This window comes from Pteronotus mesoamericanus, unplaced genomic scaffold, assembly GCF_021234165.1.
Source record: "Pteronotus mesoamericanus isolate MK-2021 breed Mesoamerican mustached bat unplaced genomic scaffold, CSHL_Meso_final contig_32, whole genome shotgun sequence".
NCBI classification, from domain to species: domain Eukaryota; kingdom Metazoa; phylum Chordata; class Mammalia; order Chiroptera; family Mormoopidae; genus Pteronotus; species Pteronotus mesoamericanus.
The window spans coordinates 704,261-724,322 of NW_026555134.1; the positions used below are offsets into that span (position 1 = coordinate 704,261).

Below are 20,062 nucleotides of genomic sequence, written 5' to 3' on the forward strand. Positions count from 1 at the left end.
AGTACAGGAAGGGAAGAGATCAAAAAATAAGCTTCAGTGTCCATCGAAATGGTAACATTAATTTCCCTTGCCAACAACTGTGTGAAAAAAGTTAAGACTCAGCAATTATTGAACAAGCTGAGTTCTTCAGACAAGAAAAAATAAATCAACCTCAGCCACGGGATGGTGGCAACGCAGATTGAATGAACTGATACACATCATTTTTGCTGATTTGTAAATTCCTTTTTATGTAACTTCTTTTCTTCAATAAAGGCAATTTATAAAATTGATGTGACTGACTTGGCGGTGGGGGAGGAAGCATCCTATCCAAGGACAACAGTTCAGGGTAAAGAAAGAAAACCTGGTGCGTGGCTCTAGGCACTGAGAAATCTCAGCAGAGGAGAGAAGGGGGCCCCTTCCCAGGCCGGCCCTCACCCAGGAACCGGCTTCCAGAATGTCCCAGGGCAGAGCGCATTCACCAAAAGGAGACAGCTTGGATCTGACTGCCATTGAAAATGGTGTCTGTGGATGGGAGGACATACTTTGCCTGAAGTTGTAGGGACAGGGCTTGAGGGCGAGTGGAAAGCAAGTTATTTAGGATGACAGACACCAGGCTGTCCCTCAGCACTTGCCTCCGCTCTCTGCCATGGGCCTCTCTTGTCCCCTGGACTGGGTGCTCTCCCCTCTGTTGCCCATGGCTCCTGAGTGTGCTTCCAGGGCTTTGGGACAGTGAGTGTAGTGAAGGGACAGCAGCCAGCCTGGCGGGGGCTTTCTCCATCCCTCGGCCCCGAGGCCTGCCCGGCCAAGCCCTGCCTCCCCCAGGCAGAAAGTCTGAGGTTCTGCGGGAGGTCCCGAGCTCTCCTCCCTTGGGCGTGGGAGCTGGCGGCCCTGGAGTGCACAGGCTCTGCCTCCTCCATTAGGCTCAGTCCGAGGGAAACAGGCGCAGGGCTGAGAGGACCGCCCTTACTCTTCTCTCACGAAGGCCTCTTGGGAGACCCCAGCCCCAGGGCCTGCCCACATGGTATGTTACTCAGCTGGGGCTGCCATGACAAAGCACCCAGACTGGGGGGCTTCAGCAACAGAGATTTGATTTCTCACCGTCCTGGAGGCTGGAAGTCCAAGATCATGATGTTGGCTTGATTTCTCCCGAGGCCTCCCTCCTTGGCTTATAAATGGCTGTCTTCCCACTGTGTCCTCACAAGGCTTTCTCACTGTGTCTGTGTCTTAATCTCTTACTTTGACACCAGTCCTATTGGATCAGGATCCATCCCAATGCCCTCATTTTAACTTAATTACCTCTTTAAAGGCCCTATTGTTGAATACAGCCAGATTCTGAGGAATTTGGAGGGGCTAAGTTCAGCCCATCACACTTCTCTTCCCCCCAGGCTGGCTGTGTTCTGTGGTCTGGAGCTCCACAGACCCCTCCCCTGGCTCTGGGACACCCCCTCCGGGGCCGAGCTGGCTCTGAGCTATCCTGTCCACCAGCCGGGCTTCCCTGTGGGGAGCACGTGGCCGCCACCGCACCTTGCTGTCAGTAGATTTGCATTGCAGGATGCATTTCTGTGCTCACGCGAATGCATACATACTTGGCAGCTCAGCAGAAACCCTGGTTTGGGGACACAGGTGTGACTCTGACCTCCCCCCACCCCGCGTTGTCCCAGGACTTCACATGTGCATTTCTGACCCCAGCTCCACTCCTCCAGCTTGGTCTTTCTTCCTCCAAAACTCCAGAGCCGTTGCTCACTTTCCCACCAGACACCAGGTCTTGACTTGGAGAGATGTGATAAGCCAAGATGCCTAATGACATATTAATTTGTTGCACAAACATGATCGGGTGCTGGCTCTGTGCAAGGCACTGAGCTAAGGGATGGCGGCAAGGCAATAACTGCCTCGAGGATCCTTCCCAGTAAGCTCATGCAAGAGGGGGCATACGCGACAGCCTGCTGCCATTTCAAGCTCTAATTGTGTCCCTGTGCTTCTCATACATCTTTTCTAACCTTTATATCAACCCAGAGAATTAGGCATAAGTGCCCCACCTCGCTGAAGAGGAAACTGAGGTTTATGGACAAAAAAAAAAAAAATAGTGGGGGGAGTTCTGTATAAAGTAACCTCACAGGATATTCTGATTATAAATTCCTACTTGGGCAAGGTGACGATGGATAGTCACACCCCAGGCACATAACTTCTTGAGAGCTTGTTTGGAGGCTCTAGGAGGGGAATGCAGCTATTGTATACCCTTGACCTAAGAAGACTGGTCCTCTCTTCTAGTTGGCAAGGTCGTCCTTCCCAACTAAGAAAGCTTTGGGAGGGACACACATGGATCGGCGAGGGAGGAAGGGGACACCCGCCTAGGCAGCCAGATCAGCCGAATCGACCCTGGCGATCAATGGGGTGGCAGATGTTGCAGTCAGGTCGCCCTCACATCCCTAGGCACATAACTTCTTTAGTAAAAGGTTTATCTTTGCTATAAGCAAGCCCTGTTCATTGTTTCTGTGCATCCAGATTAACACACCTTCGAAATAACCACCCCCAAGAGAGCACAAGGTAATTATCCTGTAATTCAGGTCCCACCTTGTTTCCCCCCACCTTTTTACAGGTGAAATTCCCTCCTTAATTTTAAATGCACCAAAGAAACTACAAAACTGTTATTCTTGGGGGCGTTTGAGATCTTGCTCGCCGGAACATGTCATCAGTTTGGCTCAAATAAACTCATACAAATTCTCTACTGTTTGGACATTTCTTACACTGACAGGTTCAGAGGGTGAGCCAGCAGAGCATGGATGAGGAGCCCCAGAGCACCTGCCCAGAAGCCTGGGGAAGGGAAGCCTCTGCTAGGGAGACTTCCTCTGGGCCTGGAGTAGACGTGGGAGGTTCAAAGCCAAATAAAGCCACTGCCCCCATCCCCGGAGCCTTCATTCCAGCTTGGGAAGCAGCTGAAGCCTGTGTGGGCCAAGGTGAGGAGCCTGGGCCTTATTCCGGGGGTACTGGGGAGTCCTAGAAAGGCTTTGTGCTGGAGAACGTGGGCAGGTTTGCGTGTAGAAAAGCCTCTAGCCGGAAGCGTGCACGGGAGCCCCACTTTAGCGTGCCTTCATTGTGCTCACCTCCTGGCCCTTTTCTTTGTCTCTTTCCTGGAGAGGCCTGCACAGCAGCCTCTAGCCAGGCGGGCGCCGTGGAGGCCTGACCTGGGTGCCAGCCCCTGCAAGCCCTGTGCCTTGGAGAAAGGCCTGAGCCGGGGCTGACTCAGGCATTGCCTTGGCAGGTGCTGGCCCTGGCCAGGCAGCGGAGCAAGCCGGTGAAGGTGGTGGGAGGTGGCCACGCGCCCTTGGACATCGCCTGCAGGGATGGCTTCATAATCTCCGGAGGCAAGATGAGCCGGATCCTCCAGGCACTTGCAGTCCCTCCTGCCTGCCTCTGCGGGCCACCAGCCTCAGCCTCCTTCCCAAACCCTGGACCTAAACTCCTTAGCCTTTCCTTTCAGACCTGATCCCCTCCCTGCCCTTGAGTCCCCAATTGACACCCCATTTCCTGACTGGCCGGTGATCTCCCCTCCTCAAAGCTCTCTCTGGGCTTGCTCAGGCCTCTTGTCAGGTCTGTGCGCCCCCTTGTGGCCATCGAGAGGATGTCCACCCCCTGTCCTGCCAGAGCCGCCTCTCTAGAACAAGAAGGGCAAGTCAGGCCCCCAAAGGCGGACTCACAACGACAAATCCAGGAGTTGCACTTAACTGGTTTTACAAATGGGGAAACAAATCAGAGAAGGTGAATTACTTGCTGGGATAGTGTCCTTGCAATTCAGCCAGCCTTTGGGGCCCCAGGGGCCTGCCAGGGAGTCCGGGAGCCGGCCGGGAGTGCCGCACGTTAGCATGTTAGCAGGACTCCTATTCTCATCTATGGGGCTCAGCTCCCCTGAACAGTAATTTTTGCCAGATACCTTCTCTCTCATCCACCTAGCCCTTCTACAGAGGTTCTGAGTTCCTCTCCACTATTGCCTTATTTGCTCAGGCTGACAGTTTCCACCTTGTACAAAACATTCTGGTCAAGATATCAGTCATGGCTGCAATTAACTCTGATTGCTAATTAGTGAGGATGGGATCCAGCAATTGATTTTGCCAAGCTCTGTCCTCAGGGTCGATGGAACAAGCTTGTTCTTCAGAGTCACACAGATGTGGATTCTCATTTCAGTTCCTTGCCAATGTTTGCATGACCTTGAGCAAGCGGCTTAAAGTCCCTGAAATTCAGTCTCCTCCCTGTGACATGAAGAGAGACTCTTCCTCCCACCCAGGGCTGCCATGACAATCTCGGGAAATAGCACCCTCCTTGCCCTGGGTAAGAGCTTAATAGACATTACTTCTCTTCGCCCTACCAGTCCAGCTCTCGCCATTGTCTAAGTCCCCCCAAGGTGAGAGGTAGGGAGAATTTAAACTCCATCTAGCAAAGCCCAGCCCCCACAGGAGTGGGCCCTCCTTAGTGGTTGACTCCAGCAACTCTACAAGGAGCCCCACCTTCCTAGTCCAGGTGGGCTGGGGAAATGCAGTGATGGCAGTTAGGAGCCCTGAATGCTAGTCCCAGCTCTGCCAGTGACCAGGGACATATCCCTTCTCTTCCCTGCTCCTTATCGCTTTCCCCTGTGGAAAGAGAGGGTTACAAAGAATATTCCCAAAGCCTCAGCTCTGCCCTTGGATTCTTTGGCTGCTTGCAGTGGGAGGTGGCTTGAGCTGACCGCAGACAGGGACAGATATGCTCAAAAGGACAGGGAACTTGGCCACAAGACATGGGCTGGGCGACGGCCCCTCTCATCGAAGCCTATGCTGGTGTCTTGCAGGTGGACATGGGGAAGAAGCAGGTGACTGTGGAGGCTGGTGTCCTCCTGGCTGACCTGCACCCACAGCTGGATAAGCGCCACCTGGCCTCGCCCTCCTCCTCCTGGGTGAGCCAGAGCTGCCGGGCACCCCGGCCCTGGCCTTGGCCAGACACTCAGAATCTGGCGGGAGCCAGAGAAGAGCCCTTCCCAGAGTGCACCCTGGGGACCCCTGTTTTTCCCCTGTAGGTACCTGTCTCCCATGCCCATGGGTTCAGGGACTTTTTTGTGAGCACAGATAGAGGCAGGCCAGAGATGAGCTAAGGATTGATAACAGCCTTGTACAGGAGTGGGAAAAGCATGGATTTAGTCTTTCTTAAAGTTTGCCACAGATAACCGTATGGTCCCCCGCCAAAAGGATGTGAAAATAAGCACCGAGAGGGGCAGAAGAGCGTGCTGGTTGAGTCACAGGTCTTCCTGCTGTATCTGCCTGTGGTTTCACTCCTCTCTCTGTCCAAACATGGTGTCAGTGATTGCTCAGGTTTAACATCAGAGGATTTCCAGGGAAACAGTAAAACACAGCCAAAGGAGTGAACATCTAACTGTGGGATTTCAACCGTTAGATACAGGGTACAAAGGTGTTTTGGACATGGGAGTAGCAACCTTTTTGCAGCTGGAAATTGCCTCCCTGTAAGCCTGTGGTTGGTCTTCAAGCACGGGTGGTCCATTCGCTCCAGCTTTCTTGTGGTGGGCCCTGGGGCACTGTTATGCCTGTCACTCTGGAAGCCATTCTGTTCCTGCCTCTCCAGGGGACATGGCCACCCAAACATTTATGGGGTATCTACCCCAGGCAGGCCTTGTTCAGGCCCAGAAGAGGCAAAGATGAATAAAAAGCCCAGGCCCTATGCGCAAGGATCTCTCACCACGGGGGCAGAAGGACAACCGAAGTGACAAGTATAATGCAAAAAAGTAGGTTCGATGTCAGAGCAGGGTTCAGGGCACTGTGCGGCTCCGGGGGCCTCCAGGTTCAGCCTTGGCAGATGGGGGCACCGGTGAGGGGATGGGAATCGGGGTGGGCTCCTTGCAGGGGGGCCCCCGGGGTGAGCGCTACAAGATGACTAGGCGGGAGCCAGGGCAGCAAAGGAGCCCAGGAGAGGGAGGGGTGTGGGGCGTGCAGGGGCCTCTACGCAGACAGTGGTTCAAAGTCTGTGACCAAAGGCAACAGGAGGAGACATGTTCTGTTAGTTCTGAGTACTAGCTTCTGCGCCCAGAAGTGTCTCTGTGCTCTGTATGTGACGTCTGTATCCTCCCTGGGGACCCAGTCCCCCTCAAGTGACTGCCTGTGTGGGGCTCATCTGCCACTCAGAGGGAGTCAGGCTGCCCTGTCCTGTGTGTCCAGGGGCTGCCCGGGTCTAGGGCGCCGAGGCGCTGTGGGGACGCAAGGAGCGGCTGGGCGGCCGCGGGAAGAACAGCTGTGTTGGGCCGCATGCTGAGTGCTTGACGCACTTTCTCCTTTCATTGTCACACCACCCCTGTGAGGAGGGATCTAACCCCCGTTGATGGGTGAAGAGAGGGTCTGGGGCAACGGGGCTTTTACCAAAGGGACCCAGCGGGAAAGCCGGGGAGGGCGCCGCTGTGGAGAAGCCGGCGGGCAGCCTGGGGAGGACCCCAGCTCCGGAGGCAGACAGCCTGGGTACGGCCCCACCTGCATCTCACACCAGCTTTTGCCAAGTTCCTTGGCTCTCCTGGGCCTCAGAGTTCTCATCTAGAAAATGGGTCTATGAAATAGGGGCGCTCAGAGGACCGGATGACTTAGAGATGCCCCACATAGCAAGTACAGTGTAAAGGCTGGTTTTCGTTCATTTTCCTGGCTCTGTCAGTGCCTTACTCCATGGCCTCTGGATGCAGCGTTTCCCCTTCACCTCTCACCTCCACTTTCTTGTGAACCAAAGCCTGCTCCTCCCTTCTTAGGCCCTTCTTCCTGGCAGCCTCATTTGATCCAGTTTATTTCTTTGAGTGTTGTCGCCAGCATGCTTCTATATTGTTCTTCCATCTTAATAAATTCACAGAGAAGAGTAGGTGGATTGCAGTTGGATCAACCATCCCCCGCTTTGTGGCATTTAAGTTGTTCTCGATTTTTCACTGTTGTACCTAATTCTGTGCTGAACATCTTTGTGCTCATGCCTTCCCACATTTCCCTAGGGCAGAATGTCTACGAGCCTCTTTTAACATTCCAGTCTTTTCAGAAGGGCCAAGATCACCAAGTAGTCCAGTGAATAGGGACAGAGACAAGGATAGACACGGGGTGGGGGGAGGGGCAGGGAGGGCTGCAAAGGGCTCGGGTTCCTTTCATCCCCCTCCTGTGGGGTCAGGAGGACAGCTCCCGGGAAAACCTCGCCGCCTCAGTGGGAAAGTATGATGCTAGATAGCTAATCATGGTCTGCCTGCATGGCAAGCAGAGCAGAGCCTCTGGGGTCCTCCAGCTGTGTCGTTGGGGACCTGCCTGCCCTGGGGCCCCGTCTGTGCTGCGGGTCAGCATCCAGTCAAGCCCCTGCCCCTCCATGCCAAGCCCATTTCTTGAGTTGAAACTCCTGTGTACCAGGCAAGGCTCCCATCACCTTGGTACCCAATGAACCCTCCATAAATATGGGCTTCCTTCCCCTTTCGGCTAGCACTGGGGTGTCTCAGCGAGAGCGCCTGGGGAGCAAGCCTTTTATACTCCTGACCTGCTCTTTTTCCTGGACCCCAAAATCTGGGCACATCTTTCTAATTCCTGGCCCCAGAACGCACACCTCTGGAGGGGTACTGGGTTCTGCTCTGCTTTAGAAATCTGGTCCTCTTGTGCACATAGAGTCTTCTATTTATTCCAGGCCTGGACCACTGGGCTGTGGAAGGCGGGCTCTATTCTGGAGGGCCAAGGAGCCCTGAAGGTTTCTGAGCAGGAGTGGGGGGTGACTTGGCCTCCTCCTCCTTCCTCAAGGCTCAGGGAGGCTCTGCCTCCTCAACCTGCCTGGGACCTGTCTGTGTGCAATTTGAACTAGGTCCCCCCAGGACTTCCCAGGCCTTGAAAGGCTGGAGCTAGAGAAGTCTTAGCGGGAGCATTGGGGCCTTGGTTTGGTGGAGAAGATACTGTTGGCAGATGGAGGACAGAGAAAAAGAAAGTTCTAGGCTGTGGAAACCCCAGAGCCACGCAGGCCTCCCTTTAGAGCTGAGCTGTGCCCCTACCAGCTCATCAGACAGGCCACTGAGGTGGAGAAACTGAGGTGTGGAGAAACTGAGGCTTGGAGAGGAGAAGGGCAGGGCAGGAGATAAGCTAAGTCATGGTAAGCTGGGGACGAGAACCCAGGCAGAAATATATTTACTGTTCTGCTCCGAGGGGCCTCACACCACAACACGGGGGTTCGTTGTCCCTGAGAAGCCTCACGGGTCCCTTGGGTTTCTCTCCCCTCTCTTGCTGGGCCCAGCCTGGGCCCATGTCAGGCGTGACTGCAGCTGGTGCCATTGGGCCTGGAACGCACAACACGGGGATCAAGCACAGCATCCTGGCGACTCAGGTGAGTCCACTTGCTTCTCCTCACTCGGCTGACGCCTGGGAAATCACAGGACCTCGGGCGCGTCTGCTCAGCTGTGTGTGGGGCTCAGAGCCTCCCCTGGTCTCTCCCTCTGATGGAGACTTGGCAGATGCCTTCCAGGAACAGCATCTCCTTCTTCAGACCTCATCTGCTCCTGACAGACACAAGTGACGAAGGAGTCCTCGTGCATGGTGATGCACCCCTGCCCCGCAGAAGCCTCCTGGACACCCTGTGGAAAAGGACAAAAAGGGCAAAAAGGGCAAGTGGTTCTCTCCCCATTGAAAGCTGGAGGCAGGCAGTGCAAGGGCCCTTTCCAGGGCAGCAAGTCAGAGGAAGGCCAGGGCGGAAGCCGGGGATACTTGGGGTGGAGCCCAGCACATAGGTGCCTGGGATCCGCACCTGACCATAGAAAAGTATGTTTTAAACTTCTCAGGAGTCTATTTTGGGGAACTGGTTACAAGCATAGGTTCTTGACTTAGACCTGGGTTCAAAATCTGCCTCCAACACACACTGGGTGAGTGCGTGTAGGTGGCCGGGGGAAGACCAAAGGCCTGTGTTAATCAGTCTCCCCACCCCCACAGGTAAGAGCTGTTGCAGCCGAAGCATGATAGATTTTGTGGGACCTGATCCCCAGGCACTCAGAGCCCCAGACGAGCATGCCATTACCTCCCCAGAGCTGGCTTCACTGCCCAAGAGGGTCCAGTGGTAACCGTGAGCGATGGACTACACAATAGAACCGCCTGCCCTCCCCCCACCTAGTCAACTATCTAGGGCTGATATCACACTGATTGCCTCAGTTTCTCAAAGGGATCAGCAGAGTATGACAGGAAATCTGAGTGGCCACAAATCAAAATGTACTTGAGACCTACCGGCCCCTTCTCTTAGGGAGCCCAGCTGAGCAGGACTAGCCTTTGGACAGAGGTGGGAGACCCCCCAACCCCGCCCCGCCGTTGTATTTTATACATGGTGCCAAGTGGCAGGGAGTAAGGGGTGGAGGCTGATATCTTTAATACCCACTGCACACCAGGCACTTAGTTGGATGCTTCACACACGAGAGAGTTGCCCTCATTTCACAGGTGAGGAAACAGAGGTTAAGTAACACGCCCAAGGTCGCAGAGCTGGCAGATCAGGGCCCAGACTTTATTCATTGCTGGATCCTGCTGAAGATTTCCGCTGGCCAGCTCTCGCTCGCTGCTCCGGGTCTTACACAAAATCTGGTTTTTCTAAAAACCATCCTGACACCCCCACTCCCATCGTGTCCCATTTCTGCCAGCGTCCGCTCTCTGGTCACGGTCACCGTGAGTCCGAATTAATTCAGCTTTATCTGTTCTCTGGCCCTGAGCCCCCACCACCAACTACACTTGTCAAAAGCAATTTGCATCCACATTAGCAGGTGGCAGAGTGTGGAGAAGTGTTTAAACAGGCAATGAGAGAGGGTTCCTCTGGGGGTGAGGGCAAAGGGGGAAGATTCTAGAGCTAATCATCTGTTTCCAATGGGTATCCTATTCTTGGTAGAAGCCCAGAGGTCTCTGGTGAGGTGCGGCTAAGTAGGAGAATCTGGTTCCTGAGGAGAGCAGGTCCCCCGTGAGAGGAGGGACTCTGCTCCACAGAGACGGTGCCCAGGAAGAGCAACAGGCAGAAGAGGCTGCAGGGCACCCTGGTGCCGGGGCTGCGTGTTGGGGTGGCAGAGCTGGTGCCCCACCCACGACCTTGCCCTCTGTGGAGCCCAGTCTCACTTCAGGCCTCCTCCAGGTAAGAGATACTTGCTGCTTCCCAGCTGTGATGCCCACAGAATGACCAAGGCAGCCAAGGATGGACAAGCCATGGGGGTCCCATGGAACCTTGTGTGACAGATGGTCCCACTCCCTGCTGAGAGCTGATGCCACTCAGACATAGCCTCCCTTTCCCCATTTCTCCTTTCTCCCTCCCCCAAGACTGAGACTCCCATCGGCTGTGACTCTAGACCCAGCTGACAAAGTCTCCTTTGGCCGGATGACTGTGATCTTACGGGAGCAGGTGACACCTGGCCTCGCTTCCAAGGACAAACAGAAAAGTGAAGGCGTCACCCAAAGCATACGGGAAATGCCCACCGGGATACTGAAGTGTGGCCCGTCCCCCACTTGCCGGCGGCGACGCTGTCTGCCGCCGGCCGACGTGGCCATTCTGCAATGCTCTGAGTCCAGCCATGCAGAGACGCTCCAGGCCATGCAGCGGCACCTGGGCTGCCTGGGAGTCGCCATCACCCTGCAGCGTGCGCCCCAGGCCACGGCAGGAGACCTTCTTCCCCTCCACCCTGAGGGAAGCGCTGGTCCCTTGCTTGCCACCACTCAGCCTCAGAAAATAAATGGAGCATGTGGACAAGCAAGCTAACGGATTGTTCCGTGTGCTTCGCAGTAAGAGTCAGGATACCCCTGGGAGGGTAGGAACCCAGTTTGTTCTATCACACTCAATTCCCCGTGTCTGGTATCTAGAGGAAATCCATGGATATTTGTGTTAAGAAATGCCAGGCCAAAAGCTTGGTCTCTATCCTTTAGGAGGTCAACTACTGGGGTAACGGTGGTGGCCGTAGCTGACCAGGATAGAGAGGCAGGCTCTCTGTGAGGAACAGGTCCCCGAAGCATGAGCCAGAACCGGGGCCCAGGTCAGTTCCTATGATTAGCACAGCCAGTGCCCTGGGCCAGTGGAAGCCCCACCTCGGCCAGGCTGACTTCTAGGACACCGGAGAACGGCTGCTTTTAGAGACACCATGTCTTCCTCCCCACCCCGCCCCTGCAGCCCATATCCAAAGCTGAGCTCCTGGAAACCCGGGCAGCTTGGGACCATAGAAAGAGCATGAACTATGGATTCAAGTGGACCTGGTCTCTGATCCTTGCCCTTCATTCGCCTGCTGTGTGACGCTGGCTAAATCACTCAAGCCTCTCTGAACTGCGTAGCATCTCATGCTAACAGTGGGGTTATTGGGGAGATTCAGTGTCAAGTCTTCGTGAAGTGTGGGTGTTCGCTAGACCTCGCTTCCCCGCACTTTCAAAAAGGCATGCGACAGCCCTTTGTGGCCCACCTACATGGAAGAATGCGAGGCCCAGGACCCACTGGCCTTCTCTGTAACCCCACACGAGGTGCTCTGAGCAATTGGGGTGAGTTTATGGCAGACGATAAGATGTCGGGAATGGGACGAGGGAAAGGCCGCTTGCAGGGAGGGGGAGGGGAGTCAGTCCACAGAAGGAAGCCTAGCTTAGCAATGGGGTTCCAGGCCTATAGATCTCAAAGCACTCAGCCCATTTGCACTTGAACCAGAATAAGGCAACCCTAGAGCCAGACTGAGCCTTGTGACTAGACGTCTTTAGTGACTCCAGAAGAGGCAGGAGCTGCAGCTGGCAGGAACCAAGTTCATGAGCAGGATGACGAGACGGCCCTCTGCCCAGGTGTCCTGCAGCGAGCCTCTGGACTTGGGCCTGCTTTGGCCCCTGGCACGCCGGGCTCACCCTTGACCTTGCTCCAAGAGCCCCTGGTTGTCCCACTGAGGTCGGCCCTCTTGGAGGCTGCCTTTTGGCGCTTCCATGCACAGCCTGCAGCACGGGACTCTCGGCTCTTAATGTGCAGATTAAGACACACGTTCAAGGACACAATCTTGATTGTTTCACTCCTCTGGGTGAAGGACTTCATCCCATGTCCCTGTGTGTTGAGTGCATGTAATGTAGTGAAAAACGCGGACTTCGGGGTGTCAGGCAGGCCTGCTGGAATCTGCGCCACAGGGACCCTGCCTGTCAAAAGCAGACATGAACATTGGGCAGTGCCCACACCCAGGGCACGCAGTGCACAGGTCTCAGCGGCAGTCCCTCCCCGCCCCCCCGGCCAGGTCCTGAAGGCCTTAGGTCTGACATTGCACAGCATGAAGAGGGCTGATGTGTCTTTCTGGCTCTCTAACATATCTGCAGTGAACATTTAGTTCTTTGATAAAAAGGAAAAAAATAACTTTCGTGTGAGAATAGAGATTTTGAAAAATACGACTTGGTGAGTAGGAACAAAAAACCACATGACAGCTTCTTCCTGGCCCCAAATCACAGAGCCCTCCCTTCCTAAGGAATCACTAAGAGTGATTCCTTAGGTGGTTCTAGCATCGTTTTCAGAGACATGAGTCTGTAAGTTGAGGCCCCATCCTCGGACACTGGCCCCTGTTGGCCACTTAAAATAATAAAAAGTTCCCAGGATGGCCAAGGAAGAAGGAGGGTGGATGACTACCATCCTTGTTGAAATTCACCTGGCAGCTACCTGCTGACATGAAACCTCTACTTGCCCTTTGCCCCCACAATCTGGTCAGGACAGAAGCACGAAGGCATTTGCTGTGGCAAGTGGTAGCAAAACACCGAGAAAGAGTAACAAGGGCTGGTGAGGGTGAGGAGAAACGGGGCCCTTATGCACTGGTGGGGGGAATGCGCAGTGGTGCAGCCACTCGGAAAACAGGACGGAGCTTCTTCCGTTAAAAATAGAACTTCCATACGATCCAGCAAAATCCCCCTTCTGAGTGTATATTTAAAGCAATTGAAAGCACAGTCTCAAAGAGATATTTGCACCCTCATGTTTACAGCAGCATTAGTCACAATAACCCAAAGGTGGAAGCAACCCAAGTATCTCACGGGTGAGTGGATAAACGAAATGCGGCACATTTGGGCTACGGAACAGCACCCAGCCTTTAAAAAGGAAAGGAATTCTGACACCTGCTACAACGTGGATATTTTGCATAATGCCTTGAAGACATTATGCCAAGTGACAGAAGCCAGGCACAAAAGGACAAATACGGTAGGATTCCACTTCTGGGAGGCACCTGGAGTAGTCGCACTCCTAGAGACAGAAAGCAGGATGGTGGTTGCCAGGGGCTGGAGAGAGGTGGAAAGGGGAGTTGTTGTTTAATGGGGACAGGGTTTCAGTTTTGCGAGATTCTGCAGATCGACCGCACAGCAGTGTGAGTATAGTTAACACCACCAAACCATACGCCTAAAAATGGTTAAGATGGTAAATTTTACGTTCTGTGGTTTTAGCCAGAATTAAGAATGCCAAAAACACAAAACAAAACAAAAACAGGCCCCTGAAAACAACCTAGTCCTTAATAGGGGAACGGTGGAACAAACACAGACTCTCCATAGCCGGGCTCCTGTGCAGTTCTGGAAAGGATACTTCCGAGCACTGTGCACAGTCCCCGAGGATTTCCCAGCTAGAGATGAGCGTAGGTGACAGAGTGTGCAGGAATGAGGCCCTGGTGGGTGAAGAACTCAGCCCAGGGCCTGGCATGCAGCTGGCGCTCACTGGATGCTGGATAATATGGCTACTATGCGCCCCTCTGCCTCGCCTCTCCAGCACCTTCCTGCCGGCCTCATGGGCTGGATCAATCGCTGCTTCTTCTGGCTCCTATTTACCGGGAAGAAAGAGAGCAGCAACCTCAGCCACCAGATCTTCTCCTACGAGTGTCGTTTCAAGCAACACGTCCAGAACCGGGCCATCCCCAGGTAGGCGCTGAGGGGGCCAGTGCCAGAAAGTTCCCTTCAGTTCCTACTGCAGTCCTAGCACAGGGACAGCCAACCAGGCCCCCAGGCCTGCCCAGTATTGGAGGGGGCGGGGGGGGTGGCAAACTAGAAGCTCTGGGTCTCCTTCCAACACCGATGTTCCAGGCCATTCTGTCTCTCAGGGAAAACCAGTCACAGAATCCCCCACCCCACTCTCTCCATCGTCCCCTCTCCAGCCATGAGGCCAGGGGACAGCAGGCTTGGGCCTGGAGCATGTGACTTCCTGCTCAGCTTCTTGTTCTTCTGAAAGACTGTCCCCTGTGTTCTGGCCCACGGTCAGCATGCCGGGGGTCGGTACTCTGCACTGGGAGGGGCCCCCAGCGAGGACCTAGGCGAGGTCTGTAGCCGATTGCCTCTGCTCTTCATCTCTCTCCAGGAAAAGCAGAGGCGATGCCCAGTGCATAGGGGATGCCTCTGTCACTGTGGTCCAAGGCTGGAGCCACCAGTCTCTCCAGGTGGGAATATTAGACAAGGTAGAAGTATGAGAATCAGAGCGACTCTGCTCTGTCTGAAGGAGAGGAGGCTGGGATATGGCATAGCTGTGGCCGGAGACCCAAAGGGAGCCCCTGACTCGGCAGCCCTGGGGCTGACCCAGGAGCAGTAGGCAGATCCCTGCGGGGAGCGTTTGCCGGCTTTGCTTCTGCGAGGAGGACTTGCAGAGCAGCTGTGAGGAACGCGGCTCCTCAGGGGCCAGAAGTCCCTGTCGCCGGCATGGACAATGGAGGCTGCGTCCCCTTCAGCTGGGAGGCCATGCAGAGCCCCATCTGATGACTCAGTCCTGTGTACTGAGGTCCCTGTTCTGTCCCCCTGGGCTGAGTGCAGAGAGAGGACTGAGGAGGCACTGCTGGAGCTGACGGCCATGCTGGAGGCCCACCCCACGGTGGCGGCCCGCTTCCCCGTGGAGGTGCACTTCCCCCCCCCCCCTGGGGTGACGGCATCCTGCTGAGCCGCTGCTTCCGGAGGGACAGCTGCTACATAAACATCATTTTGTACAGGCGACCAGCTCGCTGAGAGTGGTGCTGGGGGGTAAGAATCCAGCCCCTCAACTTTGAAAGGGCCCCTCTCCTTCCCCATCTTCCAAGGCCACTTTAAATGCCACCTTCTCCAGCGAGACTTCCCTGATCCTGGCAGCAGAAAATAGTCTGTTGCCCTGACCCGTGTGGCACAGTTGTTTGGCTGTCGTCCTGCAAAGCGAGTGGTTGCCAGTTCAATTCCTGGTTGGGACACATGCCTGGGTTCTGGGTTCAGTCCCTGGTCAGGTCCCTGGGGAGGCAACTGATCAATGTTTCTCTCCGTCTCTTTCTCCCTCCCTTCCCCTCTCTGTCTAAATAATAATAATAACAACAACAACAACAAGAATAATTTAAAAATTAAAAAAGTTTCTTTCCTTTAACTCTTTCTCTTTGTACTCTTGTGATATCTACCATTTCGGGCCTATATTATATTAGTATAATAATTAACTTTAATTAATAAGTACTGTTGTTACAGCTACCATTGGTGAAGCTGACATTATGGGATGACAAATATATGCTATCTCCTGTACCTACTCTAGTCTGTGCTTCTGACAGCCCTGCATGTGTGTTCAGAAGGATTCTGAAGTTAGGTTCGAGTTCAGCAGGAAAGAGGGCCTACCAGACGCCATGGGGGCACCCTACACGCCCAGCTGCATGGCCTTTGCCTTAGCTGCGCAGCTGTCTCCTGCAGGAGGCTATAGACATGCATAGGTTAGAAGCTCAACTTTTCCAAACTTTCCTGCTAAGCTGTGTCTTCCTTCTGCCTCTTCATCCCCATCTCTCACTGATAGTAGCCCTTCTCTGTGCAGAAGAAACTCCTCGTACCCAGCCTGAATCTTACATGGTGTGTTTCTCCAGCCTATAAAAGAACTAAAATTATAGGATGCCCAAGGCACAATTCCAGAATGGACTGTCCTGGAAGAGGTCCCAGTATCCAGAAAAGGGAGGTTCTGAAAGACGCACTCATGGGGCGACTGCTTATTTCATGCAGGGACGAGCATGGCGAGACTCCGACCTCATCTGCCTGCCTGCCTGTTTCTCTTCCCCTGCTTGTGACTCCAACTGCAGAAGTGAGAAAGTTGCCATGGGAATGCATCTTAACATGTTTTTCTGAATTTTTAAAAATTCTGACTTATGCTTTTTCTGTTAGTAAGTCTGACTTGGCTGGTGGGTTCGGCAATGAGGACTGACCTGCTCGGTGCTGTGGCCACGCTTTCCATACATTGAATGAGGTGATGCTGAAATTCCTAGGCTTTGTCGAAATGATATCTAAAGTGAGATATATATACATATAATACAATTAATATAATATAATATATTTTGCAAAAGAAAAACATACCTCTTAGCCAGCCTGAATCTTATATGGTGTATTTCTTAAGTATATAAAACCCCCAGGCTTATAGGTTTCCCAGGAGACACTTCAAGAATGCCCTGTTCTGGGGGGTAGTCCCAGAATCCAGGAAAAAATCCCAAAGTTATAATTATAAATATATAATATAATTATATAATATAGACTGTATGCACAACTCTTTGAAATAATTAGAGCTCATGATAACTTTCAGGTACCAATTAAAAAATATGTGAGAGGATGCAAACCTTTTCCAAACCTTCAGGGTTGAGCAATGAGCAAAAGCCCTCAAGTTGCTCAGTCACTGCCGTCGGTGTCCTGAGGGCAAAGCCAGGTCCTAATCTCCATGTAGCCTGCCAAGTTCCATTTGTGGCTCAGAAGGTGCCAGGTAATGGTGGGTTGGTTTGAGCAGGGAAAGGGCCTCATTTCCTTCTGCCCTGTCCCCAGGCCCTAAGGCAAGGAAGAGACGTGTGGCGCCTGGGCTACTGTCTGGGTTCTGAGAACATCATGAAGAAGGTGGGGGGCAGGCCTCACGGGGCCAGGGGAGGACTCGCCAGTCAGAGCCTCAGCGTGGGTGTCAGCCAGGGAGCGGCTGTGAGGGAGGAGTTTCACCAGGGGGCGCCTCTCCTCTCTGTTCCTCTGTTCCTCTGCCTGCCCAAGGCTGGTATGCTGGGAAAAGGCGCCGAGCAAGCCTTGAGCAGGAGGGTCTGCACCACTGAATCCATGTCCAGCTTCCCTCCGCATTCATGTTCCAACGACCCAGTGATTGTAATTCCCTTAGAGTTTTCAGAGAAATTCCTTTTCTTTCCCTTTATTTGATTCTTACAGAAACCCTATGATCAGGATAAGGTTGGGGTCAGTGAACCCATTTAATAGGGGAGAAACTGGGGGTCTCTCAGAAGTGATGGGACTTACTCATTAGCAGTAAAGTTGGGGCCAGAGGCCCCTCCACTGTCACACTGTCTGATGGGAATGGGAATAGAGAGTTCAGTAATACATTTTAGCACCTTCCTTCTTTACTTTCCAAGAGCTTTCTCCTTGTTTGGGTCTCTACGTTATGTGTGTACCTGCATGCATGCCTGTGGGGGGGAGGGTATGTGTGTGTGTGTGCACCTGTGGGCAGGGGCACATGCATTCATGTGCACGCATGGATGGGTGTGGGCGTGCGTGTGTGTGTGCGCATGTCCCTGGGGTAGGGTCCCTGCCTGCAGCCCTGCGGAAATGCCAGCTCCAGGGAACAAGGCCTGTTGTATCTGGTTGCTTCCACAAGCCCATAGCTGCACCAGAAAGGATTTTGAGAAAAGGTTCCCTTACTTTCCAAAGTTCTGTGTGATCCAAGAAAAGCTGGCCCCCTCTGGTGTGTTTCTGAATGCATATCTGGAGAGGGCGTGTCACTGGAGCAGAAACCGGAGAGGAGTGGAGCCCACCCACTCATCCCCAGGCCCCCCTCTGAGGGGGCTGTAGGCTCGGTGGCCCACTGGCCTGATGGGGACAGACCTCATGAACTGGTGGGTGAGTGGATAAAGAAGACATGGCATATCCGTACCATGCAATGTTATTTGGCCTTAAAAAGAAAAGAAGTTCTAATGCCTGCTACAATGTAGATGAACCTTAAAGATCTTATACTAAGTGAAATAAGCCAGTTACAAAAAGACAACCACCGTATGACTCCATTTCAACGAAGTAGCTATGGTAGTCAAATTCACAGAGGCAGAAAGCAGAGGGAGGTTTGGCCAGAAGTTGGGGGACAGGGAAATGGAGAGTAAAGTGTTTAAAAGATACAGAGTTTCACTTGGGGCAGATGAAAAATCTCTGGACAGTGGTGATGGTCAATGTACTTAATGCCCCTGAACTGTACACTGAAAAATGGTTAAAATGATAAAATGTCATGTATTTTTTACTCCCACACAAACAGATACATTTATATTGTAGTTCAGGGAAACGAGACTGATGTGTATAGGACTTTAAACAGATGCCAGGGAGAATCTAATGATGTGTCAGGGAAACGGCACAGCGTAAAGACCTGGCCGGCCCACCGGCACGAGACGGAAGCCGGCTCGGCCAGGAGACGCAGGTCCACGGCTGTGAGAGCAAGAACTAACCCATCAGCAGAACCATCTCTGTGGTTTGCAGGGCCAGTGCAAAACAAGAATTTCAAGAGGGTGAGAGCACCTCATGAAATTACGCGCAGCGTCCTCTGAGCCCTGCTCGGGCCACGGCTCCGCGGAACCAGCCCGGCTCACCACCGCGGGGGTGGCATTCGCTTCCCGGGATAACTTGCTAGACTGCAGAGATGAGCTCTTCCATCAAACGCGAGTGTAGGCATTTTGTAGATGTGGTTAGCACCTACCATCATCTGACTTCAAGTAAAAGGCATTACCCTTGGTCGTGTAGGTGGGCCTCATTCAATCAGATGAGAGCCCTTAAAAGCAAAAATTGAGCTTTCTGGGAGAAGAACAAACTCTCCTTCAAAAGCTCGTGACTGAGTTCCCAGCCTGTGGGTCTGCCCTACAAGTTTCAGACTTGGGGAGTCATATGAGCCGCTCCTTGAAGGAAACCTAGTATCCATAGATACATTGGCTCTATTTCTCCGGAAGACCCTGACTGTCACGTAAGGGCAGAGATGGGTTGGTGAAGTTAATGCAAAGATAAGCAAGCAGGCTAAGCCCTGAGGCTTTGGAAACTGTGGAGTCAGAATCCCTCCCATGTTCTGCAGAGGAGGAAACCAAGGCCCAGAGGGGTGCAGAAACGTATCCAGCGTCACACAGCAAGTTAGGAAAGGCAGTGTCTTCAAACTTTTCAACCGGAGACTATCTCACAACCCTGAATTTTCGATAGCTTGGTTTTAACTTTTAAAATCTCTGAATTTTGCATTATATTCCATTATGTAATTGAGTTTAAACTTCTGAGTAGGGTTTTATTTTCAAAATCTTGAAATGACATCTCTGCTCTAGGAAGAAGTGCCCTGTTTGTTCTGTGGTCCCTGTCACCTCACATCTGCCCCAGTGGGAGAAGTACAGACAGTAAGGAACACACTGCCATGACTTAAGTCTGAAACCTTGAAGCTTAGTAAAACTTCAACTCCTGGAATTCGGAGGCAAAAGGATGTTCTGGAAATAGGCTTTCTGATTACCAGAGAACCCAGAGGCCCTTTCTGGGTCAGGGTTTTGATGAATGTCATTTACCCTTCCTTTGATTTGGGGTCCTTTGATGCAGGAAGGTCACCATTTCCAAAAACATTCTCATTGCAGAATCCTTTTGATATTGAATGGTGTGGACTGAGCCTACAAATTGGCATCCCTTTTTCTCTCCTTCCTAGCTGCCTTCTTGCTACTCTGTCCCGGGTTCCCCCTCGCTGGCATCTCCCCCCAAACCCCAACGGTCACCCCTCCCCGCACCGCTGTATTTTCTAAGCCTCAGATAGCATGAGCCAGCTGTGCCACCCGTGGCAAACAGTTTCCTCAACTCAGGAGACTTGGAAAGTCACGGTGCCGGACTTGGAGCCTGCAGCTCTCAGACCGGACAGACTTCTAATGGCGGGCAGACGCCTCTAAGAAGAAATGAGATGGAAGGAGGAGAAATGGTGTCACCCCGGGCCAGTGGGGAACTAATTAGAGTACAGCATCGAGGCTGAGGTGCCATGAGTGTCTCTCAGAGTTGAATTTGGGGTGAGAAATCACAAATCGAAAGCAGATGTGCAAATTTCAGCAAGTAGAGAATGTGAACTGTGGGCAGCTTCTCCCTTCAGGGTGGCCCCCTGGCCCCTGCACTCCACAGGTGTGTAGTAGAAAGGGAGG

At 53.1% G+C, this 20,062-nt stretch overlaps 1 protein-coding gene across 1 annotated transcript; it reads left to right on the forward strand.

Annotated features, from left to right (window-relative positions):
* The first annotated feature begins 1,846 nt into the window (after positions 1 to 1,846).
* Positions 1,847 to 17,729, forward strand: LOC129072492 (L-gulonolactone oxidase-like). The gene is given in 12 exon segments (XM_054575968.1): positions 1,847 to 1,852; positions 3,239 to 3,364; positions 4,799 to 4,903; positions 8,239 to 8,342; positions 10,485 to 10,607; positions 10,609 to 10,653; positions 10,655 to 10,739; positions 13,699 to 13,847; positions 14,727 to 14,823; positions 14,826 to 14,917; positions 16,721 to 16,806; positions 17,533 to 17,729. Coding segments are annotated over 12 exon segments (1,215 nt in total).
* The last annotated feature ends 2,333 nt before the right edge of the window (positions 17,730 to 20,062 follow it).